The following is a 23,039-nucleotide window of genomic DNA, read 5'->3' on the forward strand; positions in this document are numbered from 1 at the left end:
AGAGAGGGGCTAGGACAGGAGGAGTGTATAACATGGAAACCCTGTGTTGAAAGACGGGTGCAGTTTAGAGAGGGCGGACAGACAGGGTGTTTCCAGTGATGTTAGGCCTGGTAAGCACTGGGAATGAATGGAATACTATGACGAGGGAATGTGAGAAAAAGTTTTCAGATTTTTTTTTTTTTTTGGGGGGGGGGGCTGATCCTTGGGTGATCGATGGGTGCGTATGAAATTTGATATGAGTTCGTTTGAAAGTTGATATAGTTTTTTCTTTCATTTAATTTTGTCCAGGTGCATGTATACCCCATCCAAGGAAGCTGTATGATAATGACTCGTGAAAACCAATATAAAGGTAAAACATACCCACAGCGATCGAGGGGGAACCTATTTATAATAGCTACCTATTCTTGGGAGAACCCAAAGGAAAGCCTCACTCCCAAGGCAGTCAAAGTCAAGTCCAACCCATGGATGGTTTCGAAAGGGTATTGAATAAGTATAACTGTGTTAGTGTACCTGAATTTCAATATCCATTACATTCACACGACATCTTCGTGTCAAGAAATACACAAGAGATTAATCCAAAACCGGATAAGGGTGAACAAATGTTGCCGGGGATCGAACCAGCAACCGGCCAGACGGGAAGCCATAGCTAGCCACGCGTACGCCTTTACCAATCTGGCTAAAGATGCAATGTAATGAAATTAATTTCACTTTCCCATACACCCACACGACCTCGATCTGAGTACGTGTCACGAAACATATATAGCTATCTTTTTATAGGATAAATTAATCCAGACCCGGAAAGGGTTTCCGCTTGTTTCCGGCCCCGAAGATCGAACAACCGGTTATATGGGAAGCCACTCGATCCTTACCACCCTGGCTAAAGAGGTAGGGTACCTCATAACTGAGTGGGTTGTGGGGGTTTTCTGAATCAAGCGGGTAGCTAATTAGTTTTTTTTTTTTTTTTTTTTTTTTTGGGGGGGGGGTCCGCATCAGGCGAGCCACTATATACAGCTATACCTCTCCCATCAATTTCTATGTATTTCCTTACTGAAATTTCGTTTTCTATGAACTCGGGTAGATTGTGCTACAGATGAATGGATTCTACCGCTATAGTACCACTAGTATTACCCTAAATTCCACTTTTCCCATACACCCGATCGCGTATCACGAAACATGAGAAATTGATCCAGACCCGAAAAGGTTGAACAAAAGTTTCCGACCCCGGGTATCGAACGCGCGACCGGCCATTTACCAATCGGCCAAAGAGGTACCCCTTATATAAGTGGATTTGGGGAGTTTTTTTGCATCTGGCGGGTCACTACACAATGCGCAAATCATGTTCGTTAACTGTATAGGAATGTGAAATCACAAATTATGTGATATATGTGGCACCATAAAGACCCCATGCACGCCTTTACTTTTCCCACTTTATGCAACTCTTGGTAGGATCGCTCAACTTGCCCCAACAATGAACTACGTGGGTGTCCCCTTGGTCTACACTCTACACCATTCATAGTTGACTCGTATACATAAACAACCCTATAAACAGATCATACACGAACGAACAATGGTCTTTAAATATGCTTTATCTCATTTCACTTAGTAATCGGTTGCATGTAAATCTCATGGGTAGCTACCTAATATTCGAAATGGCATGAAATGTTGCTGGACGTGATAGGGGTGAGGCTATGTAATTTTGGAGGAAAATCACCAGCCTCATATTCAACGATATTTTAAGTCATTTCAAATATGACCCACGATTTACATGCAATAATTTAGTCAAATACCTTTTATTTGCAATAGACTTATTGGCTTTACACGCAGCGCCGCACTCAGCCACCCTGAGAACTGTCAAATTAAGAGGTAGGTATATACTTTTTTTTTCTATAACAGTGAACTCGCATCTTAAATTTGTTCCATTTTTGGATTCCGGAATAGTAGCTACAGCTTCGGTGGTAGAAGACTGTTAGTAAGAGGAGGGGAGTTGATGGGACGAAGAGTCTTTAATTATTAGACTCTACTGACCAAAGGGGCTGTGTGCGTGTAGCCCCACCACTCTTAATTGAGATGCATACTTCATACGAGGGCGGGAAAGGCACTTCTATATGGACAGCATCTCTGCAGGGGAAAAGAACTGGCGTAGACAGTACAAAACACCCAACCTCGAGGTAGTTGATTTAGTAAGAGAGAAGATGTGAAGTTTCCAGTTAAGATTTTGAGTTAAGGATAGATCGAGGATGTTTAGTGTAGAAGAAGGTGACAGCTGTGTGTTTTCGAAGAATGGGTGATAGGTGTTTGGAAGATTTTGTCGAGTTGAGGTGGAGAAATTGAGTTTTTGAGGAGTTGAAGTTCACCAGGTTCCTTCTACCCCGATCAGAAATGGCAGCAAGGTCCGAGGTTTAAGCGCTCTGCAGCCTCCACTCTGGAGTCTTGTAATTCCTGTTGGGACGGTCTTTCGTTGAAAGAAGTTGAGTAATGCAGAGTATAGAGTCATCAGTGTACGAGTGGATAGGACGCGGTGGCTGAGTGGTTAGCGTGCGGACCCTGAATTCATCGCGTGTGGACGACGCGGGTTCGAATCCGCTCGCTACCAGCTGGGATTTTTCAGTCACCGCCGATTGGCCTAAGACTACCCACATGCTGTCCTGAAGACCACCCATCAACCCAGACTCCAGAAGAAACCGTCCAAGTGAATCAAGAACGAGTTCCGGGGGGCAGCATGAGCCAAGAATAAATGGCGCCATTATAAAAATTGCCTACGCCATGACGGGCTTGGGCCGACCACTAGGCCCCTGAAGAAAGCATACCGGCGCTATGGCGAACATGTAATATATATATATATATATATATATATATATATATATATATATATATATATATATATATTCTATCTATCCATTTATATCTATCTATGCTGATGGGTTTAAAGTCTGCGTCGATTTATGCTGAGTACGTGATAAGTTAATATTTCATGGTGATCGATATCGAGGAGTAAAAATATTTTCTTCATGCATTCCATAGAGCGAACCTCCTGGACCGACCAAACTTAATTTTTCCAGAGCGGGGATTGTCCATTTAACTTGGCCAGTCAAAGTTCAAAAGTATGAGAGGTGTGGCAGCCTGTAATATCCTGATGAAACAGACTATAGTGGAAGAAGGATGTGGAGAAAAAGGAAACTCTGGGCTGGTATTAGGATAAATTTCAAGAGGCCCAATAAAAGTATGAGGAATGGTATGAGGGAATCCGACGAGGTGGTCTTTTCCGAGCTAGAGTTCAGTGTTTGGATGTAAATACATTGAGGCAGCCTACTATACAGATGGCCTGAGTCCCGTAGCAAAATGTATCAAATATATTTGGGGAGGCGGTGGCTGAGTGGTTAGCGTGCGGGCACCGCATTCACCGCGTTCTGGACGACGCGGGTTCGAATCCGCCCCTACCACCTGGGATTTTTCAGTCACCGCCGAGTGGCCTAAGACTATACCCACATGCTGTCCTGAAGACCACCCATCAACCCAGACTCTAGAAGAACCATCCAAGTCATTCAAGAATGAGCTCCGGGCCTGGGCTAGCATGAGCCAAAAATACATGGTGCCACTGTCAACACTTAATTACCTGCGCCATGACGGGCTTGGGTCCATCACCAGGACCCTGAAGAAAGCCTATCAGCGCTATAGGCTATATCACGTAAAAAAAAAAAAAAAAAAAAAAAAGTGTGAGCGGTGTGAATGATACTGTGCGAGCATGCTGTGCTAGAATGTGAGAAGTATAGCAGTGAAAGAATGAAAATGATGCAAGTGTTTTTGAATGAAATGGGAGGTACGTGATGTGGATGCGTTTCTTGAAAGGACTGGATCGAAGAGAGTGGATGGTGCTGCTGCTGGGGCTGAATGAAAACAGAGAATGTGGCGTAGGCCTACAAGATGTAGGGAATATTACGTATTTTTGTCCCATGTACGTACGTGCGTTGGATAGTGCACAACTCAAGTTCAAGCTCGGGCCGGGTTGGAGGCAAAACAAACCGCGCTTTTTCTTTTTATCTGTTCCGCGTTGGTGCCGCAAGACAGACTTTCTGCCGAAATGCCGTCCACTTGTGCAGTGCTGGGGTGCGGCAATAAAGCGAACAAGTTCCACGACAAGTCGTTTTACAGACTACCAAATACCTCCAACTCGATGTAATTCCGTTTCGATGGTGAACAGTTACGCCCGTGCACGCCAGCTATAGCCTACTGTCTGTTCTTTCCGTTTTTTTGTTTCTTTTCACAGGAGCTGCCGTTACAAAGGTCTGATCGCTGCAGATCTGGAAGAAATCCACTGACCTCTAGTATATTAAGCCCCAAATACACTGCCGAATTTTGGCTCACGAATGTGCGCGAATATGCAAGTCATCCTGTGTCACGAACAAGTTCGGGATCTTTCTTGCCTGTTCTTGGCCGTTCGGGGACATGTCTGCATCCACCACGCGACTTTTAACAGTTGGTCACGACCGCCACGAAAATTTCATGTTGCATGAAAAATTCGCGGCCGTTCGCCGAATGTGCACGACTGCAAAATGGACGCCGAATTGTCGCCGAAATGTCGCCGACATGTCGCAGACAATTCGGCGTCCGATTCGCGGTGTTCGGCGAATTGTCGCCGAATTTTGACCGTTGAAATTTTAATTTTATTGACAAATTTGTCGCCGACATGTCATCGACTATTCGGGGACATGTCTCCGACATGTCGCCGAATGGCCAAGACTATTCGGGGACATGTCCCCGAATATTCGGCGAATTAATCACGACACGGCAAACGGGTCGCGGTGGGAGGTATACACGGGGGTCTGTCTATCTATCTATTTATCTATCTATTTATGTATTACCTTTCTATCTATCTATCTATTTATCTATTTATTTATCTCTCTCTCTCTTTTTTCCTTATTTTTACATCTTACATATTGCAAATGACATAATTAATGTCGATGAGCGGGCAACGGCCCGCCGCTGGGGTCTCTCTCTCTCTCTCTCTCTCTCTCTCTCTCTCTCTCTCTCTCTCTCTGTATATATATATATATATATATATATATATATATATATATATATATATATATATATATATATATATATATATACGGAATAAAATAATACTATAATAGTAGATAGGAAACAAGAAAATATGAAAAACGAAGAATTATAAATTTATAAATTGAGTATGAAACTAACATTTTCATTTATTTCATAATTAATTTACTATTTATTACTTTATTTATTTATTAATATCATTATTCTGCCATTTAACCTTTGTTTCATTTTCAGTTATTTAGATTTATTTCTTCTTTCAGTTACTGATTTGTTTATTAATATTACGTAAACATTCATTCATTCTAAAATATTTGTAGGAGAGCAAAACAAAAACAAGTCACATTTATACATTTTATTACACATACTATCATACACATATTAATATTACCACACATGGTATTTACTCGCCCACAATTCTGTCCTGCCAGGCCACTGCTCCCCGGGTGTTGTAGTAGTCCATGAGGTAGGCGCGGATTCCCGTGCCTTTATAATCTTGGCACTATCGGAGAATTGTCCCGGACATGTCGCCAACACTTCGGGGACATGCGAAGACAATTCGGAGACTTGTCGCCAGTTATTCCGCAACAAAAAAAAAAAAAAAAACGTTAAAATTTAAGATTTTGACCTCGGCGACATGGACGCCGAATAGTCGGCGACATATGTCTCCGAATTGTCCCCGAATTGTCTTGAGCATTCGCCGACATGTCGCCGAATGGTCACGAACTGTAAGAATCTTGGTCATGTCGGTGAACCGGTCGCCGAATTTTTTCACGAACTGATTCGGCGTCAAGTTCGTGGCCCAAATTCGGCAGTGTGTTTGGGGCTTTAGAGATCAGTGGAGAGATCCCAAGTAAATTTTGACATCAAGATCAAAATCAAGACCAAGACCAAGGGTTTGTTAGCAAGCTGTACCCAGTCAAGGAGCCGTGTAGTCTCCTCGTACCCATTCCAGCGCCGAGCCAAAACATTGCCGTGTTCTGCCATGTCGTCAGCTGATTGGGAGGAAGTCAAACGCTTGGCCGCTGATTTTCAGCGAGCCCAGTTAGCATCAACACTTCAAAAGTAAGAAACTAGTATCTATATGGCTTCAAGTACATAAAACAGCAGTTGTGTGCTCACATGTTTGTATATGTTATGTGAATAAGGTTCCCAGCTGCCACCGAAGACTTGGATGGCCAGACGTCCAGTGTTTTACAGCTGGCAGTCCTTGTTTCTTTGAACAGAGGGAAGCTGTTCATCGAGCAGCTTGGTAAATGAACTGCATTTTGGTAGGGAACACCACTGTAACCGGTTTCTGGGCGTGAAGGAAACGGAAACGCAATGCCTCTTGGTTAGAAGGGGGATCGAGGGGGGCGCAGCCCCCCCATTAGCGGGTTGTAAAGTTCGGTTGGAGTAGTTTAAATATGCTCTCCCACTCTAAACCCTCTGCGATCTATTTTGCAGCCGAGGCGGCGGCACTGTCGCTGCCGCCGGAGGAGGCAACGTGCTTTCGTAAACATTATCCCCTATTTTCAAGAGTAAAAAAAAGTCCTTGAATAGGATTTTGAAAGCATTTCCATGACTGTTGAAGGTTTGTAAAAAAGATATATGAAGAGATAGTGATTTTTCATAAAGTAGATAATGAGATACTGGCATGGTACTCAAAACAAATCTTTACTAAAGGTTTGCTACTTGTAAAAGTGTAGAGTAACTACACTGGTAAAGTTATTCCAATACCAATCAGTTGCTGATCTGCCAGTCTTATTATATTTTGAAAAAAATGTATATATGTTTCTCACATTATTTTTAAAATTTTATAAAGTGGCCAATAAATGCAATTGTTAAGTTTCTTCATTATCACCTTCGTCCAAGGAGGGCAATTATGTTTTTGTACTTATATGTGGCAGACTGCCAAAACACCACAATTATGCCAAGAAAAATGGAAATAGGAAAATATAGAACTGTGAAGAAAAATAAATGGTAAAAATTGGGCTAGATCTGCCAGCTTTGAACTGATTGTATTGCTTCCTAATATATATTCATGTCATTTTCAAATTCTTAATTTTTCAAACAGTTTCTGCCACCAATTACAAGTGAAATGTAATATATATCTATATATATATATATATATATATATATATATATATATATATATATATATATATATATATATATATATATATATATATATATATATTTGTAATCATAAATACATCTTTGATGTGTATTAATTGTAAGTACATTTTGTGTTGTGTGAACATGGGGGAATATTTATTAATGGAGCAAGTACTGAGCTCGTCACAGGCTAATTGCTTACCAACTAATGTGAAGAACCTGGTGGCAGAATACTTTCTCGTATGTAAAACCAACTGGCTCAAGATATTTCCTGTTATAGTCACCGAGGGATAAAGAAATTGTGTAGTATGTTTTGAGGACTTGTATATATAGGTAATTGTTATCTTTTCCTTCAGATTGTCAGAACGCAACTGTGTTGAAATAATCAACAAGTTAGCTGAATTAGGACTCCTAGATGTTCACCACACTAATGATGGAAAAGAATACATCACTCCAGCACAGCTGTCAAGAGAAATTCAGGATGAAGTGTTCCTTCATGGAGGTTTGTTGTATATATATTCAGTCTAATATAGTGAGAAATGCTAGAACAAATGAATGAAAGCAGTCAACAATGAGGATGCAGTAGAGAACCCCATTTAGACAGTGATCATTGAAGCTGTAGGAGCAGGGTTTCAACAACAAACACCAGACTACCCTAAGCAGTGAGGAAAATATATCATTAGGTGGGATAAAAAAAGACTACTGTAACCGAAGGATAGGAGAGCAGATAAAGGGAGGAGGGCGAGATGGCTAGCAGGCGCTTTTGCAGTTACCGGGTGTGGTTGGTTCAAAAACTATTCCTGGTTGCGTCCCGTGAATTTCTGACCCGCTGACCTTAGTCTGTTAAATCCGAAATCCATTAAAAGCGGGTCCATTGTACCGAGGGTTTATATATATATATATATATATATATATATATATATATATATATATATATATATAAATAAATATATATATATATATATATATATATATATATATATATATATATATATAAATATATATATATATATATATATATATATATATATATATATATATATATATATATATATATATATATATATATATATATATATATATATATATATATATAAATATATATATATATATATAATCTATATAAATAAATATATATATATATAATCTATATAAATAAATATATATATATATATATATATATATATATATTTATTTATATATATATATATATATATATATATATATATATATATATATATATATATATATATTTATTTATTTATATATATATATATATATATATATATATATATCTATATATATATATATATTTATATATATATATATATATATATATATATATATATATATATATATATATAAATAAATATATATATATATATATATATATATATATATATATATATTTATATATATATATATATATATATATATATATATATATATATACACACACACAGTCAAACCGCAGTTTACGAGTGTCTTAGTTTATGAATATTTTGATTTACGAGCTAAAAAATCCCACAAGAAATGCCTTGGTTTACGAGCGGTGACTTAGTATGTGGGCATCCCGTTTTATTTTTATTTTTTTTATTAGTCGCCACCCCCTGGGTGGGGACATAGGCTATTTGGAGGCTGTCGGGGTCAAGTGTGTATGTTCCTTCGAGGACGGACCACAAACCCTTGCTGGGTGACTGCTCCTGAAGGGGAAGGGAGGATGCCGATAGACCGACTCTATCAGCTTATTTCAGCCTAGCTGACCAAGTCGATCTTTCGACGAGGACTTGCGTGTCTCTTTGTACAAGTTGAAGATGTGAGCGTGGGTTCTCGTTGTTTGTTGCAAGACAAGAGTGCTCAGCACAGACAACAATGGGAATAGAGTCTCAGTTAGGGCTGCCACCTTGATCTTAAAAAAAATACGGAATACAACATCCCATTCTGCATTACAGAACGAATCTATATTTTAAGGAACGGATGGCAACCATAAAATTTCTCTGGCCTGCCATGACTGACAGCTGCTGCCCACTGCTGGTGAAGGCAAGAGGAAGGGGGGAGAGACGTTGCGACGCGTATTTTACACATATTTCAGGATTACCCTTGACAAACATAAGTTTATGGACATGTTTTGTGGTTCACCAAAAAATGCACTCACCACAGTTTTAAACTACTGAATTTTATCTGCTTAACCATTCAGACGGGCAAATGCAGAACAAATGGCATTCCGTATTTTAAGGAAAGGGTGGCAAGTTTGCAACCCTAAGGCGTCATCGGGCGATCTATGGTCTTCTTGGTTGACCCCCCATTCTTGAAACTGTTTTTCACCTCCCTCCCGTAATCCGCCAGAGCGCTCTATCTTGTCCATATGATTGGATGAACCAACACTATATCTCATTTTGTCACTCATCAAGGACAACACACGTTAGTTTAGTCACAGTTACGTACGGGTTCTTCAGTTCATTAGGAGTATTTCAGTAGCTACTTAGCGTCATTGCATGCGACTGAGTTTCTTAACACGTTAACCGCGTATTGGGCCACCAGTGTACTGAACAGATGTTTCACTTGTTGCGTATTGGTACATCTGTGGCCCGAATAGCACTTTCTATAAACTTTTACAAACATGAGTATTTAAAAAAATTTGTGTGTAGATTTGTATTTATTATGACTGCAGATGTGTTGCAATGGTACCAGGTAATGAGCTAAACATGATAAGATAATAAGTATCTATGTAAAAAGAAAAAACAGGCATCCAAACTACATATAAAGTTTGGTGACATTTCACTTTCAAAATATAAGCATTGCATTGTGTAACAGTAACCAACTGTAGAGGATAATTCCCCTCATACTCCATACTCCATATCACTACTAATGACTTGAAATACTAGATTATCCTAATGTTTGATTTATTACAGTGTATGTTGGTGAACTGTAGAGGAAAATACCACTCGGCAAAAACGTGAAAAAAAAAATCCTGATAAATTAATATTTTGCTTTCATAACTGAATAAATAATAATGTTCCCCATCCTGCTCTTCATCTGTTTCTGACTCATCACTTTCCTCAGAGAGCTCATCATCTGGGTCACCTGAATTGACAAAATAATCTTAATCATCTGAATCACCAGATGAGGTATCCGATCGTCCTCCGGAAAAGACGGTCGGGTTCATTTATGTCATTTACGTCATAGTTAGAGTCCATTGATCGGATGGGCACTGGCAATAACATCATTGGACTTGGCGAATCACAAGCGTGTTTTCAGAACTGTCAGCCAATCATCAGGCAGCCAGGCACCCTCTGCTGCGGCTTCAAAACGACCCATTCTCTTTTCACATTTTCTTCCCTTTTCCAAGGTATGCATTTTGAGATAACAAGGGAGTAAAGTGGAGATAAAAAAATCAGCTTCTTCACGGGCCGGAACCAATAAGCGCTTTTTCAGTGTTTTCAATACCCTGAGTTTCACGATCTGCAAGTTTAGCGATATACCTTCGGAACGAAGCAAGTGCGAAACTCGGGGGGTGCTGTATATATATATATGTATGTATATATATATATATATATATATATATATATATATATATATATATATATATATATATATATATATATTTATATATATATATATATATATATATATATATATACATATATATTTTGCATTATTATGACATGAAATGTAATATTGTGTGTAATGAATTTCTAGCTCAATTTATGTAAATGTATATTTATATAAAAAAAATTATTTTCCCGAGGAAAATTTAAGGAAACACTTTATTTCCAGGGAGGGTAAATTTGGTTGACCTAGTGGACATACTGTGTGTTGATCACAGTGTCATAGAGAAGCGTGCTGCCCTGCTTGCCCATTCAGACTCCAGTCTCTGTTTTGTCTTGGGTCAACTAATCAGCAAAGACTATTTAGATGCCATTGCTGAGGAGATAAATGAGAAGCTTCAACGAGAAGGCTCAACCACAATTGCAGAGCTTGTTAAAAGTTATGAATTACCAGGAGATTTCATGCTTGAAGTAAGTGGTTAATTGCTTTTTGTTTGCCATGGTATGTGTATAATTGTACTGATAATCAGCTTTTTTTGTTAAATTTTATTACAGGAAATGAAAAAAAAACACTTGTATTTGAATTATATTTATCACCAGGTTATTGTGGAGAGACTTGGCACCATCATTCAAGGACAGCAGGATACAAATGACCCAACTGTTATATTCACTGATGCATTTGTGGCTAGACACAAAGCTCACATCAGAGGCGTCCTGAGTGCTGTAACCAGGCCCACCCAAGTCTCAGTTATTCTTGCACAGCACGGCTTCCAACAGAGATTGTTCTTTAGTATGTATTCTATGGTGTATTTGTAATAAAAACTGTTTGAGTAATGTTTCTGAAGTACACTTTATTGTTTATTGGCTTTTCCTGTCATACTTTGTCTTATTTTTGTCTTTTAATGTATGAGTATCTTACTGAAAACCCTTATCCTAGGTGTGGCAGAGAAGCTAATCCTCAGTGGCCGGGTGCCTGGTGTTCTCACTGGGGGCCGTCAAGTACACAGGGCCATGTACATACCCACCATATATTCACGTACACAGAATGAGTGGGTTGACAATTTCCTGAAACAAAATGGATATCTTGGTAAGCATCTGAATTCATATTGGTAAATTGCAGCTTAAATATCATCTTTGTACAGTAAGTACTTGCTTCTCCTGGTTATTAAGACTCCTAAAACATCCATAACTAAGAAGTTGATAAATTGATTTATTTTTTTACATAAGAAAGTAAAGATAAAGTTAGGAGCAGATACATTAATTTCCTTTGGTTATTGATCCCTTCTGCAGGTAATGTCACCATGTTAGCAATTTTTATATTTGCAACGCTTAACTACCAAGTGATTGCCAAAATGGAGATCCTTCTGTATGAGTTTTATAATTAAACATGGAAAGTTAACAGTAGTTCCATGAATATTGAAAATTTTTAATTATTTTAATTTCTTCATGGTACAGAGTTTGAAGCTTTGCGACGACTGGACATCAATGACCCTGAGAACCATATACGGCGTCGCTTTAAGGATGAGGACCTTACCTTTGTGGGAAATGTGTGTGTTGGACCAAGCCTCATTGATCAGATTGATGCTGCCATTGATGATGCCTTAATGTCAGGCAGCTGGGTAGATATTTATGTAAGTAATAAATGTCATGACTGATTTTTACATTGGAGTTTCTATAACTGCTGATTAAAAAGATTAAAGAATCTCCCGGAATGGACCATATTGGCTATACAGGCAGTGCCACATGTGGCCACTCAGTGAACTGTCAAAGCAGTACTTTCCATAGAACTCAAGTTATGCACTAGAGTGCCTCCAGGATACAAGGCCTTGGTGCCGCAACCACTCCAAGCCAATGACTGCACACACTACTCCTACCCGATTTCCTGACTCTACTATTTGACATGGAAAAAAACTGAAATTGGCTAGGAGTAAAGTGTGTGCAATCATAGGCTTGGGGAGAGGGTGGCATCATGGCTGTGTATCCCTGAGACAGCCTCAGAAGCACTCTAATCTATAACTTGAAGTCTATGGAAAATTCAGCTTGGAATTGAGTGGCCACATGTAGCGCTGGCTGTATAGCCAATACGATCCATTCGGCAGCTACTGTAGCTTGCCTAGGGTTACAAAATTGTTGAGGAGATGATCAGGTATTGTTGCCATTCTTTGATTATTCTGACTGAACACACCTGCTTCATGGAGGCAGGGAATGGCTAATTCTAGACTGTCTGATAAATCTCACATGTTCTGCCTTGATTTTATTCAGTGGGTATAGGGTAGTCTTTCGCCTGTGTTGTTACTTTCATGGCCTGAAAACCTGTTGCTACTTTTCTTTCAGTTTTAGTCAACATTTTGTTTTGATGTGGGGTTAGAAATCAGAGGGATTTATAATTTCCTCCCTTTTCATTGTATCAAGTATATTTATGGACATCATTACGGCTGAAGAAAGTTGCTGATATCTAAGTTCCTTTCTTAAAGATCAGGAATAAGTATCCTGGGTGCAAGGGCTTAGAGCATACCCCACTTAAGGAGGCATACATGAAGCCTTCAGTGGTTGAGATATTTTCCTATCCACTCAATGTCACTGTATATACTTAAGCTATAACAATGTGCACCATCTGTAACATGTGTTTCAGGCTGTGGAATGAAATGGGTCAGTCTTTATTAACTCTTTGGCTATGTACTACATGACATTTGATTTACGACATCCATGAGATCAGAAATCCATTCAGTGTCACTGTGTACATCCAAGTTGCCAACTATAACAATATACAGCATTTGTTTTTTTTGTGTCAAGCTGAGACACAAATGCAATGGTAGTTTCTGGTCTCAGTTAATTTATGATTTGCTACATCAACGGTGCTGGCACAACTGTTGGAGTGTCAGTGTCAGGTAGTGTTGTGTTGTTAGTGTTAGTTTGATTGGGTTACAGAGCAGGTACTGATCCTATCAGTAACCTAATTACTGAAAAGCTGAAGATAAATCAGGAGTACTGGCTCTGATGGTATGAAAGAAATAGAAGCACATGATGTGGCACACCCTGCCTATATCTATGTAGTCTAATTGTCTGGCATTCCTGGTACAAAGCTGGTCCCCTAGAAACCATAGTCTAGGACCTTTATTGCTGTTTTTTTTTTGTTTTTTTTTTTGGGGGGGGGGGGAATCGAGTTCTGAAATTTTAAGGTTTATACAAAGTTGCCTTATTTGAATTTTAAAATGTGAACTAACAAAGAAACTAAATACCCAACTGAAGAATATAATAAGATAGTAACTAAATAAATTAAAAATGCCCTTTTTTCTCTATGTGAATACAATGTTTACTTCAAATATAGGCTACATATAAATAATGAGCTCATGGATAGTATATTTTTTTCAATAACTATTATCTGTCTTTTTCAGCCACTTTTACCTACAGTGTTTAGTCCAGAAGTCGGCCACCAGCTTGTAGATGTTGCATTAAAACGAAGACAGGACAAGAAGTCTACAGCTAGTGCTAAAGTCTTCGCCGATACAATTGTTGTCAGTGATCAGCTACTGACCAAGCTTTCCAATCACTTGCAACAGATGATGCCTAAGAGAGCTAAGGAAGTTGTGGAAAAGGGAGCCTTTAAAAAACAGGTATGTTTCAACTTCAGGCTTTAGACCTGCAAAGTTTCTAACATCACTCTTTGATTCAAATGATAACAGTAATGAACGGTATAAAATTGTGTGGAAATCCACTCAGATTTTTTACTATTAAACTGAATTTTTTACAGATATGTTAGGTTCTTAGAATCCAGTTCCACTTTCCCATGCGTTATGTAAGCCATAAATCTTTTTCAACACTATTGTGATGTGTTTAATCAAATGCATAACTATAGTCTGTTTCATTTTATCTGTCTATCAACAAACTGGGAATTTTGATAGATGTGGCACCTGGGCATTTTTAGTTCATGAATACTTGATAATCAACTGCTGTGATAGATATTCAAGATAATTTCTCAATAAGATATTTAAATGTTTATGTATACAAAAAAAAAACCTCAGTCCTTATAAATCCCTAACATGCCGATTTGCATCGATAATATACCTGCTTGTATCAAGCAGTAAAGTCAGCTCATACTTGAATGATCTGTGGCCTTTCAAATGCATATAATTCATCTCATTTCACATACAAAAAAGACATCTGGCTCTGCAAATACAAGTAAAATATTTCAATAATATATTGCATGTAAACCATTGTTAATCTTATATAACATGAAATATTTCTTAATATGATGCTAGGCTATTTTGAATATTTCCCATGTTATTTACATGTAATATATTATCAAGATTATAAAAATTCCTTACCTACAGGCACTTGCAGAGCCAGATGTCATTTCTGTACCTGAAATGAGATGAATTATAGTTCATTGAAAGGCTATAAATCGTTTGAGTATGATCTGACTAAACTGTCTGATACAAGCTTATTTTTCGTGTGCTTGTTTGGTATGTTATCAATGGAAATTGGTATGTTTGCGGTTTATATAAGAGGGCTTGAGGATTCTTTGTATACAGAAACATTCCATTATATCGCTGAAAATAAAAAGTTGATCTTCACGCAATCACGAACTAACAATGCGCAGGTGCCACATCTATGTTCTCTAATGGACAGATGGAATGAAACTGACTATAAAACCAAGATATTTTGTCATAACTTTCAAGCTTTTCTGCCATATCAACCACTTGACTACTAAAGGGCATAAAGCTGATGAGGCATGATCCACCCTTTGTGAAAGAATTTTAAGTCATGAGTTTATCTGTAAATACATCATTCTGTTTGGGTTTCTGCATATTTTCTAACTGGGATTACGCTGACTGTACCATATTAGTCATGGGAGACCTATACCCCTCTTTGAATTCTGGCATAACATCAGCCGGTTTCCTTGCCGTGGAATAACACCAGAATCCACTCTCTTCCCAAATTTGTTGGCCAGTGGGCCACTGAGGTCCTCTTTGCCTTTCTTAGGAACTCTGTTGGAGATTATATTTTCATTGGCTGAACTGTCAAATCTTTCCCTAGTAATAGTTATATCCCTCACCATAATAGTTCCCTCCTTTGAATTCCTAATCTCCCTCTGAAATGATTTAGATTTTTCTTTGTGAATGCTAAAAGTAGTGGTTTCAACATTTTCCCTTATTCCTTCCTTTCTGTTGGTTCTTCCAAAAATGTGTTGTCTTATTTCTTTTTAATTTAGTAATAATCCTGTAAAATATCTTTATTACTTAGGATGTTTAATTTAAATATTTTTACTAATGTCTGTTTACGTGTTATACACTTGACCCCCGATATAACGGATTTTGGATTTAAGGGACTCCATATGCTTCCAAACAAACGGACCAGACCACTCAAAAAAATACGTTCCTGGAAAAGTACAGCCTAGTATAAACTACTTGACCATCATCATACTGTAATACATATACCATAAACTGCACATATATACCATACTGCAACAACAGCACTATGTATAAGGTGCCTTGCTTATTTTGTAGGTTTGTTTACCACTGGTGTCTTGACTAGCAGTGCATGGTTGCTGACCGAGACCAAGACTTGGCAGAGGGAGTGTGTAACGTCATACTACCATTGGAATATACTGTATGGATTACTGATTTTACTACACCTTTTTTATTACCACATGAACTTACAAACAAGCCCAACCAAGAACCAAAAGCAAGACCAACACCAAAATAATAACAATGGATGGCAGCAGATATGGTACCATACACTATTATTTTTTCCAGCAACGGACTTGTTGATTCTCTGTTTAGTCCGTTAAAGTGCATGTGTAGTGAAAACTTTATCATTTTTTTTCAAGGTAGCTGTTGGGAAGATAAAACAAGATGAAGACTCTGGCAAAAGCAAGAAAGAAGACCGCCGTAAAAAAGCAGCATCTGGCAAGTCTGGAGGGGGCACACAAGGACGAGAAACAAAAACAAAGGCCACCAAAAATAAAGGAAGAGGCAGAAAAGGAGGAGGAAATCATGAATCAGATAGTGATGAAGAGTATCAGAAAGGATCTGCTTCTGGGGAATCTTCTGTAGTAGAGTTCCTCTCTGTTGAAGATATTCAGACTGAGATCACAAATTTTTCTGACTTAATGGATTGTCCTGAGGAGTTGGTTGAAGAACTGACCAAGCACCTTCATCAACCATTGACGAAGCTTTTCCAGGAGATTGCCAAATCCGTGTTCATGGCAACTGTTGCTGTTGGAGGTGATGCAAGAAGGAAAACTCATCAACAGTTGCAAGACAAAGTGTCAGCACTACTTACTACCATCAAGTTGTCAGAGAAGAGTATTAAGGTATGTGCCAAGTACAATTGAAAAATGTTAATTTGTTTAATGAAAATTTATTTAGTGAATTTGGCTTTGCAGTTTTATAAGCAAATGAGTGCAAGTTTTATATATCTTTCAAGAAATACTTCATCTCCCAACTTAAAAAGTTAAAGTAATAACAATAGAGTGTATTTCTCATATATCTGAATAGCCTTCATATGTTGGTTTATTTGTTCCACATTATTTACGGTTTCATTAAAAATTCACTTTTGTTGATTTCTTTTTTTACATTTAAAGATCTTCCTCCCATTCTCCCTTTATTCCTGATATTAAAATTCTTAAAATTTTTCTTATGCCATTTCCAACTCGCTAAATCAGCTTTCTCAAGGTTAGGTGTTCTGTATTGTCTCTACAAGCTCTTTACCTACTCAGAGTTGCTAACTATATACTACATGGGCCTTGTCTATCACTGTCTCTTATCAAATATCCATCTTATGTGTGGGGAGGTTTCACACACACAGCTCTTCTGGACAGTCAAAGGTTTTTTGTCTCATCAGCTCCCCTCCTCTTACTGACATGTCTTCTACCTTTCAAATTACACTGCATTGTTGCATCTCTTCCATCACTTTCACCTCTTTTGGCCACTCTTCTGAACTCTTTATAGGGCCAGTGATTTTTTACCTGCTTCCTTACTAAATAAAAAAAATCATTCAAATTGCTCTTTTGAGCTTCTGAGCATGCTTCTACCCCTCCTGTGGCCTCACTGCTCAGTAATTTCTAGTCTAGTCCACCCCTGTGCTGTCCAAGTCCTTTATACAAGATTTAACAAGTATTTTTGTTTTTTCATCCCTGTCTGTCTTGAACAGCCCCTCCTCATCTGTATTTCCTCCTTCCTACAATATGAATGCTTTCAAGAGGAGAGTATGAAGACACCTCTCCAACTATTTTTGAATATTCATTTAGAATCTTTTGTACTTTTTAGGATTTTTTCAATTTACTCTTTGCCCTTGATTGCCTCCTCTGCTATAAGAAAAGAAACCTGCTAGTCTTAACAAACAAATTCAATTCTAAATGTCAACCATCTCTGGAAAATACTTTAAAGTCACCTCCTATGGATGTAAACACCATAGGTGTGTGTGCATGGATGTGTGTGTGTGTTTTCAGATTACTAAAACATTAAATAAAATCTTAACTGGAAACTTCACTTCTCCTCTTACTAAATCAGCTTCCTTGAGGTTGAACGTTCTGTATCGTCTCCGCCATTTCTTTTCCCCTGCACAGATGCTGTCCATATACAGGGGCCTTGTCTGCCCTAATATGGAGTATGCATCTCATGTGTGGAGGGTCTCCACACACACAGCTCTCTTGGGCAGAGTGGAGTCTAAGGTTCTTTGTCTCATCAACTCCCCACCTCTTACCGACAGTCTCCTACCTCTTAACCCCTTCACTCTGGCGATGCTGACGGCGTCCAACGGGTGTCCGACGACGTCACCGTATGAAAAGGGTTAGTCCTCTTCTAAACCTTTTAATCCTCTTCTAAACTTCTTAAGAGGAAATGCAAGAGGATTAAGAGGAATGAAGAGGAGGATTGAGAGGTTTAGAAGAGGATTAATCCTCTTCCATTTCCTCTTGACCCTTTCCATACTGTGACGCCGACGTCTGTGTCACGGATGGAAAGGGTTAAATTATACCGCAGTGTTGCATCTCTTTCTATCTTCTACCAATATTTTCATGCTGACTGCTCTTCTGAACTTGCTAACTGCATGCCTTTGCCTCCCCCCTTCCCACGGCCCCACTGTACTCAACTTTCTACTCTTACTCACCCCTTTACTGTCCAAATCCCTAATGCTGGAGTTAACTAGCATCTTCATTATTTTATCCCTTCTGCTGATAAACTCTGGAACAGCCTTCCTGTGTCTGTATTTCCTCCTGCCTATGACTGTTTACCGTTGATGAGGTTTCAGGCCCCGCTCCATTGTCAGCGCAGGGCTGTCAGCAATAATGATGTTAACCTTAATAATAATCCTCGATATACACTTATTCACAACGACATAGTGAGTGAGTGAGTCTTAATTGCTTTCATGGATAACCTACTGATGTCCTTTTGATAAACTTGGCATCATTATAGTCACTTGGCCATGTTTTAGTTCATGCTAATCACAATATCTTTCCTTTTTATAGTATTACAAATATCCATTGTTTCATTTTGCATTTATCTGATATTTCTATTAGATTAATTTAATTTAATGTCCAACAATTATTTCCAACTTACTGAACATTTATCACACACAATTTATCTCTGAGTCTCAAACACCAATTAATAGCCATGATTGATTAGGTTACGAATTTTCTCAGATTCAGTTTGAAGAACTTCACAACACTGGTCATTCGCTGAGTGGTTGATTTCAGGCTTCTTGTACCTCACATAATTTATGCATTTCCTCTCAGCCATGATTTATGATCACCAGAGCACTTGTAACATTTTGGGGCTTCTCCATTGTTCTTGGCAGTGCAGTTGGCCTCAAGATGGCCATATCTTTGACAATGGTAACATGATTGTATGGTATCTATCTCTAACAGTGTACACTCCCCATTCTAGTTTTATCTTGTCATGATGTTTATTAATCAACTCTCTAACAGTTGAATCACATTTCAAAATATAGTGCATTGTGCCACCAGCAACAGGCTTGCTAAAAATCTTCTCAATTTTCCCCTCAACTCTAGAAATTGAGTGTAGGAACTCATTCCTGTTTAACAATGTCTCAGTTATCTTATGCCCGGTCTCCTCCTTATGCACATTGTAGATCATGATCTTTGGCCTTAGTTTTCCCACGCTTTTTATGCCAACTTGCTCTACATTTTCCAATTTCTGAGCTGCTTCATTCCTTGTGTTCTCATCATTAAAGTTCATAACAATGTTACCTCCATTTGTGAATCTTGAATCAGTAATCTGAATGCCTTGTAATGCCTGGGAAGCTTCATTTTTCAACTCAGTAGCCTTTTTGTCTTGATCAGAGGCCTTCACGACAAGGAGATTCTTTTTCCTCTTGCGTCTGGCTACGTCAGCAAAACTGGTGCGACCCAACTTTACCTGCTCATCACAAATCACGCCTGCCACCTCACTCAACTCCTTGACACTGGACATCTGAGATTCAACCTCATCTTTTACCACAGATAATTCTTTAGATAATACTTGCTTGAATTTATCCAATTTTTCAACAATGTTGGTAGCAAGAGATGCTTTATGAAGTCATGGAGTGCAAATCCAATTTAATTTAGGTACATTATCCTGCTTGACTCCAGTCAAATTAGCACACTTCACATGACACCACCTTGGACACAAACAGCATGCAATGCACTTCTCACCTGTAAAATCTTCACAGTCACAACAGGAATCTCTCAGACTCCTGGGTCTGCCCGCCATTGTTGACTCAGCAGTTCCAAGGAGCTCACGCCGCACGTCCTCACCCTACCACTCTCACTCACTCTTGACCTCTTTCAAGAGAGGAGTGTCAAGACAACACTTCTCCCAAAATTGACCTCTCTTTTGACCTCTTGTTTTGGTTACTTTTGTTGGAGCAGCACCTGGTAGACTTTTTTGTTGATTCTTTGTTTTAGTGCCCTTGAGCTGTCTCCCTTGCTGTAAAATAAAGAAATTAAATAAATAAATAAAAAAAAAATAAAAAAGCTACACCAGAACCAACTTATGAGAGTTCCTGTATTTCTCTTTCAACGTAGGTGTTTGATGATGAGAAACAGCTGCAGCTGAAGAAACATCTACTGAAGACACAGTGTACAGAGTTGGTTAATGAGCTGGTCCTTTATCTTGCTGATGACAGCCTCATAGACATTGCCCAAAACAAGGACATTACTCCTGAGGTAAGTAGAAGTGAATTGGAGGGAAAAAGATTTCGGGGAAAGTATTCCAACTTCTGTATACTAAATCTTGTTGAGTCACCTTTGGCAACATATTAGAAATGTAAAGTTATAATCCTATATTTCCATGCCTTAGGGACTTGATAAAGAAATCTTGCCTAAAGTATCATAGTTTTAGTATTACTTCCTCAATTATTTATATTGCCATGATATTTGACTAATTCCCAAATATTTTCATTGATACCAAATTATAATTTACTGACAAGTATTATTTTTCCACATCCAACTAAATTTGCAGGTAAAAAGAAAGATATTTGATGTAAGTGATTAAAGATTTTCTTATTTTTATTTAAGACTCGAATGAAAATCATCCACAAGCTGCCAGAGGACACCAGTGCAGCACTGCTTGGGGTCCACAAGACTCTTGTAGGCTCCACGTTAGAAGAGTTTTATGATCAAGTGGATGCTGCCATTGCTGCAACAGGCATAATGTTGAAGAAGAAAGACAACAAAAAAGACAGGTAACTGATTATTATTATTATTGTTGCTGTTATTGCTACTATCATTATGATTATTGTTTTAGGACTGTCAGTCATATTATCCATATGCCTAGAGTTTGTTATGATTTATTGCATGTTAAGTGCAATGAATAGGCTTAAAAACAAAACAAATTTTGTGTGCGATGGATTTTCTAATTTTGATATACGTATAAATTTTTTATTTGTCAACAGACAAGTTTTGGCCAGTCATCGTGCTGCCTTGCTGGAACAGCTGGAGGGTTCTCTTGACCCACCTCTCACCCTACACTTAGCTTGTCTGGTTCTCTTCCAAGCAGTCACTGGGAACATGCTTCATGCCTCAGGGAAGTTTGTTCCACATATTTTGGCATACTTGAAAACGCAGATGTCTTCTGACAAGTTTTCTGCACTCCATGATTACCAAGGTAAGGATTTGAAGAAATTTATAAAACAATTCATATCTGAAAAGAATAGCAACTTTTCTCTTAGGTCTTCCCTAAAACTAAATACCCTTTGTCTACCAAAGGGGCAAGAACTATTTTCCTGTATAAATATTAAGTTGTAAATTAGAATTGTCATTTCCTTATAGCAGAAATATACCAAGAAGTGCCAGAATAGACTCCATTGGTAATCAATAGTTTGTGTTTCTGCCAAAATAAGGATGTGATTGTATTAAGTAATAAAAACATCAATAGTATGTGAAGTGAGTCAATAGGATGAGCGATTATATTGGAGCGAGGGAGTTGGAAGTAGCAGGATTGAGTGTGCTGAAAGGGAGTGCCAGAACAGGGAGAGATGGAGACACTTCTGCTGCGACCTACCCCTGGAGGGAGCAGAGTGTCAGAGATATAGGTGGATAGAATAGTATATAAAATATTTTACAGTGCAGAATTTTACAATGGGTGAAGCTGCAATTCTCATGGAAACTTTGAGAATATGCACATAGAATCAGAAAACACAAGGAAAGCCTGATACTGTGTGGGAGTTAGGAGGCACAATTATATCAGTGAACTAAAGAATGAAATTACTTACTAATTGCACCAAGGAGCAATGAACAAAGACATAACTGCAAATTTTCAAAGGATCCCAGAACCAGTTAGCCTTTTTCCCCTAGAATCAATGCCCCAACTTTAGTGGATTCAAGTTTGGTGGACTCTTTAACTAATTAAGTGTGAAACTGTGCACCACTGCCTTGAGTTAGGTACTGATTATGAGCTCTTCAGCATTTATTAATATACTTTATTTTTTTCAGATTTAGTGATTAAATCACTGATGAACAAAAATGAGTCAACTGATGATTGTGGTGTCAAGCTTAAACTGGAAGCCCTCACCCCAACTGTAAAGGAGGTTGCAATCACTTTTAAAAAGGCAGTTGCTGGTGAAGAGTGATGACCAGACCACCTGATGTTTAGTTTAGTGTCTTGTTATGGTTCATATCTCCCACCTCTTGCTAATGAACTGGCATCGAATCAAAGATGTCCTAAGCTCACTCACTAGGTTCTTATAATACCTAAGACGGAAGTTTGTAACCACATGCTTATGCCACTATGTCCAAAAAGATAACTTTTATCAATGGGAATTAAGGTAAACTATATTTTAATTTCTTATGGACAAAAGTGTAACTGAGAAATAAATAAAAGATAAAGCAGTGTTATT

General features: G+C 38.2%; 1 protein-coding gene across 1 annotated transcript; it reads left to right on the plus strand.

The window, feature by feature from the left end:
* The first annotated feature begins 5,954 nt into the window (after nucleotides 1-5,954).
* On the plus strand, nucleotides 5,955-23,035 carry LOC126999924 (E3 UFM1-protein ligase 1-like). The gene is made up of 12 exons (XM_050863086.1): nucleotides 5,955-6,120; nucleotides 7,509-7,654; nucleotides 10,930-11,171; nucleotides 11,301-11,490; nucleotides 11,638-11,787; nucleotides 12,156-12,331; nucleotides 14,096-14,314; nucleotides 16,531-17,016; nucleotides 20,728-20,868; nucleotides 21,220-21,386; nucleotides 21,597-21,808; nucleotides 22,636-23,035. The coding sequence occupies exons 1-12, from the start codon at nucleotides 6,041-6,043 to the stop codon at nucleotides 22,770-22,772; spliced, it is 2,346 nt and encodes a 781-aa protein (XP_050719043.1). The 5' UTR covers nucleotides 5,955-6,040; the 3' UTR covers nucleotides 22,773-23,035.
* The last annotated feature ends 4 nt before the right edge of the window (nucleotides 23,036-23,039 follow it).

This window comes from Eriocheir sinensis, chromosome 17 (genome assembly GCF_024679095.1).
Source record: "Eriocheir sinensis breed Jianghai 21 chromosome 17, ASM2467909v1, whole genome shotgun sequence".
NCBI lineage: Eukaryota > Metazoa > Arthropoda > Malacostraca > Decapoda > Varunidae > Eriocheir > Eriocheir sinensis.

Bases quoted from the DNA above. Each gene is read 5' to 3' on its own strand.
- LOC126999924 (XM_050863086.1), top strand. From the start codon at position 6,041: ATGTCGTCAGCTGATTGGGAGGAAGTCAAACGCTTGGCCGCTGATTTT. The intron at 11,788-12,155 runs GTAAGCATCTGA...TTCATGGTACAG, and splicing joins GAAACAAAATGGATATCTTG to AGTTTGAAGCTTTGCGACGA. The intron at 12,332-14,095 runs GTAAGTAATAAA...TGTCTTTTTCAG, and splicing joins GCAGCTGGGTAGATATTTAT to CCACTTTTACCTACAGTGTT.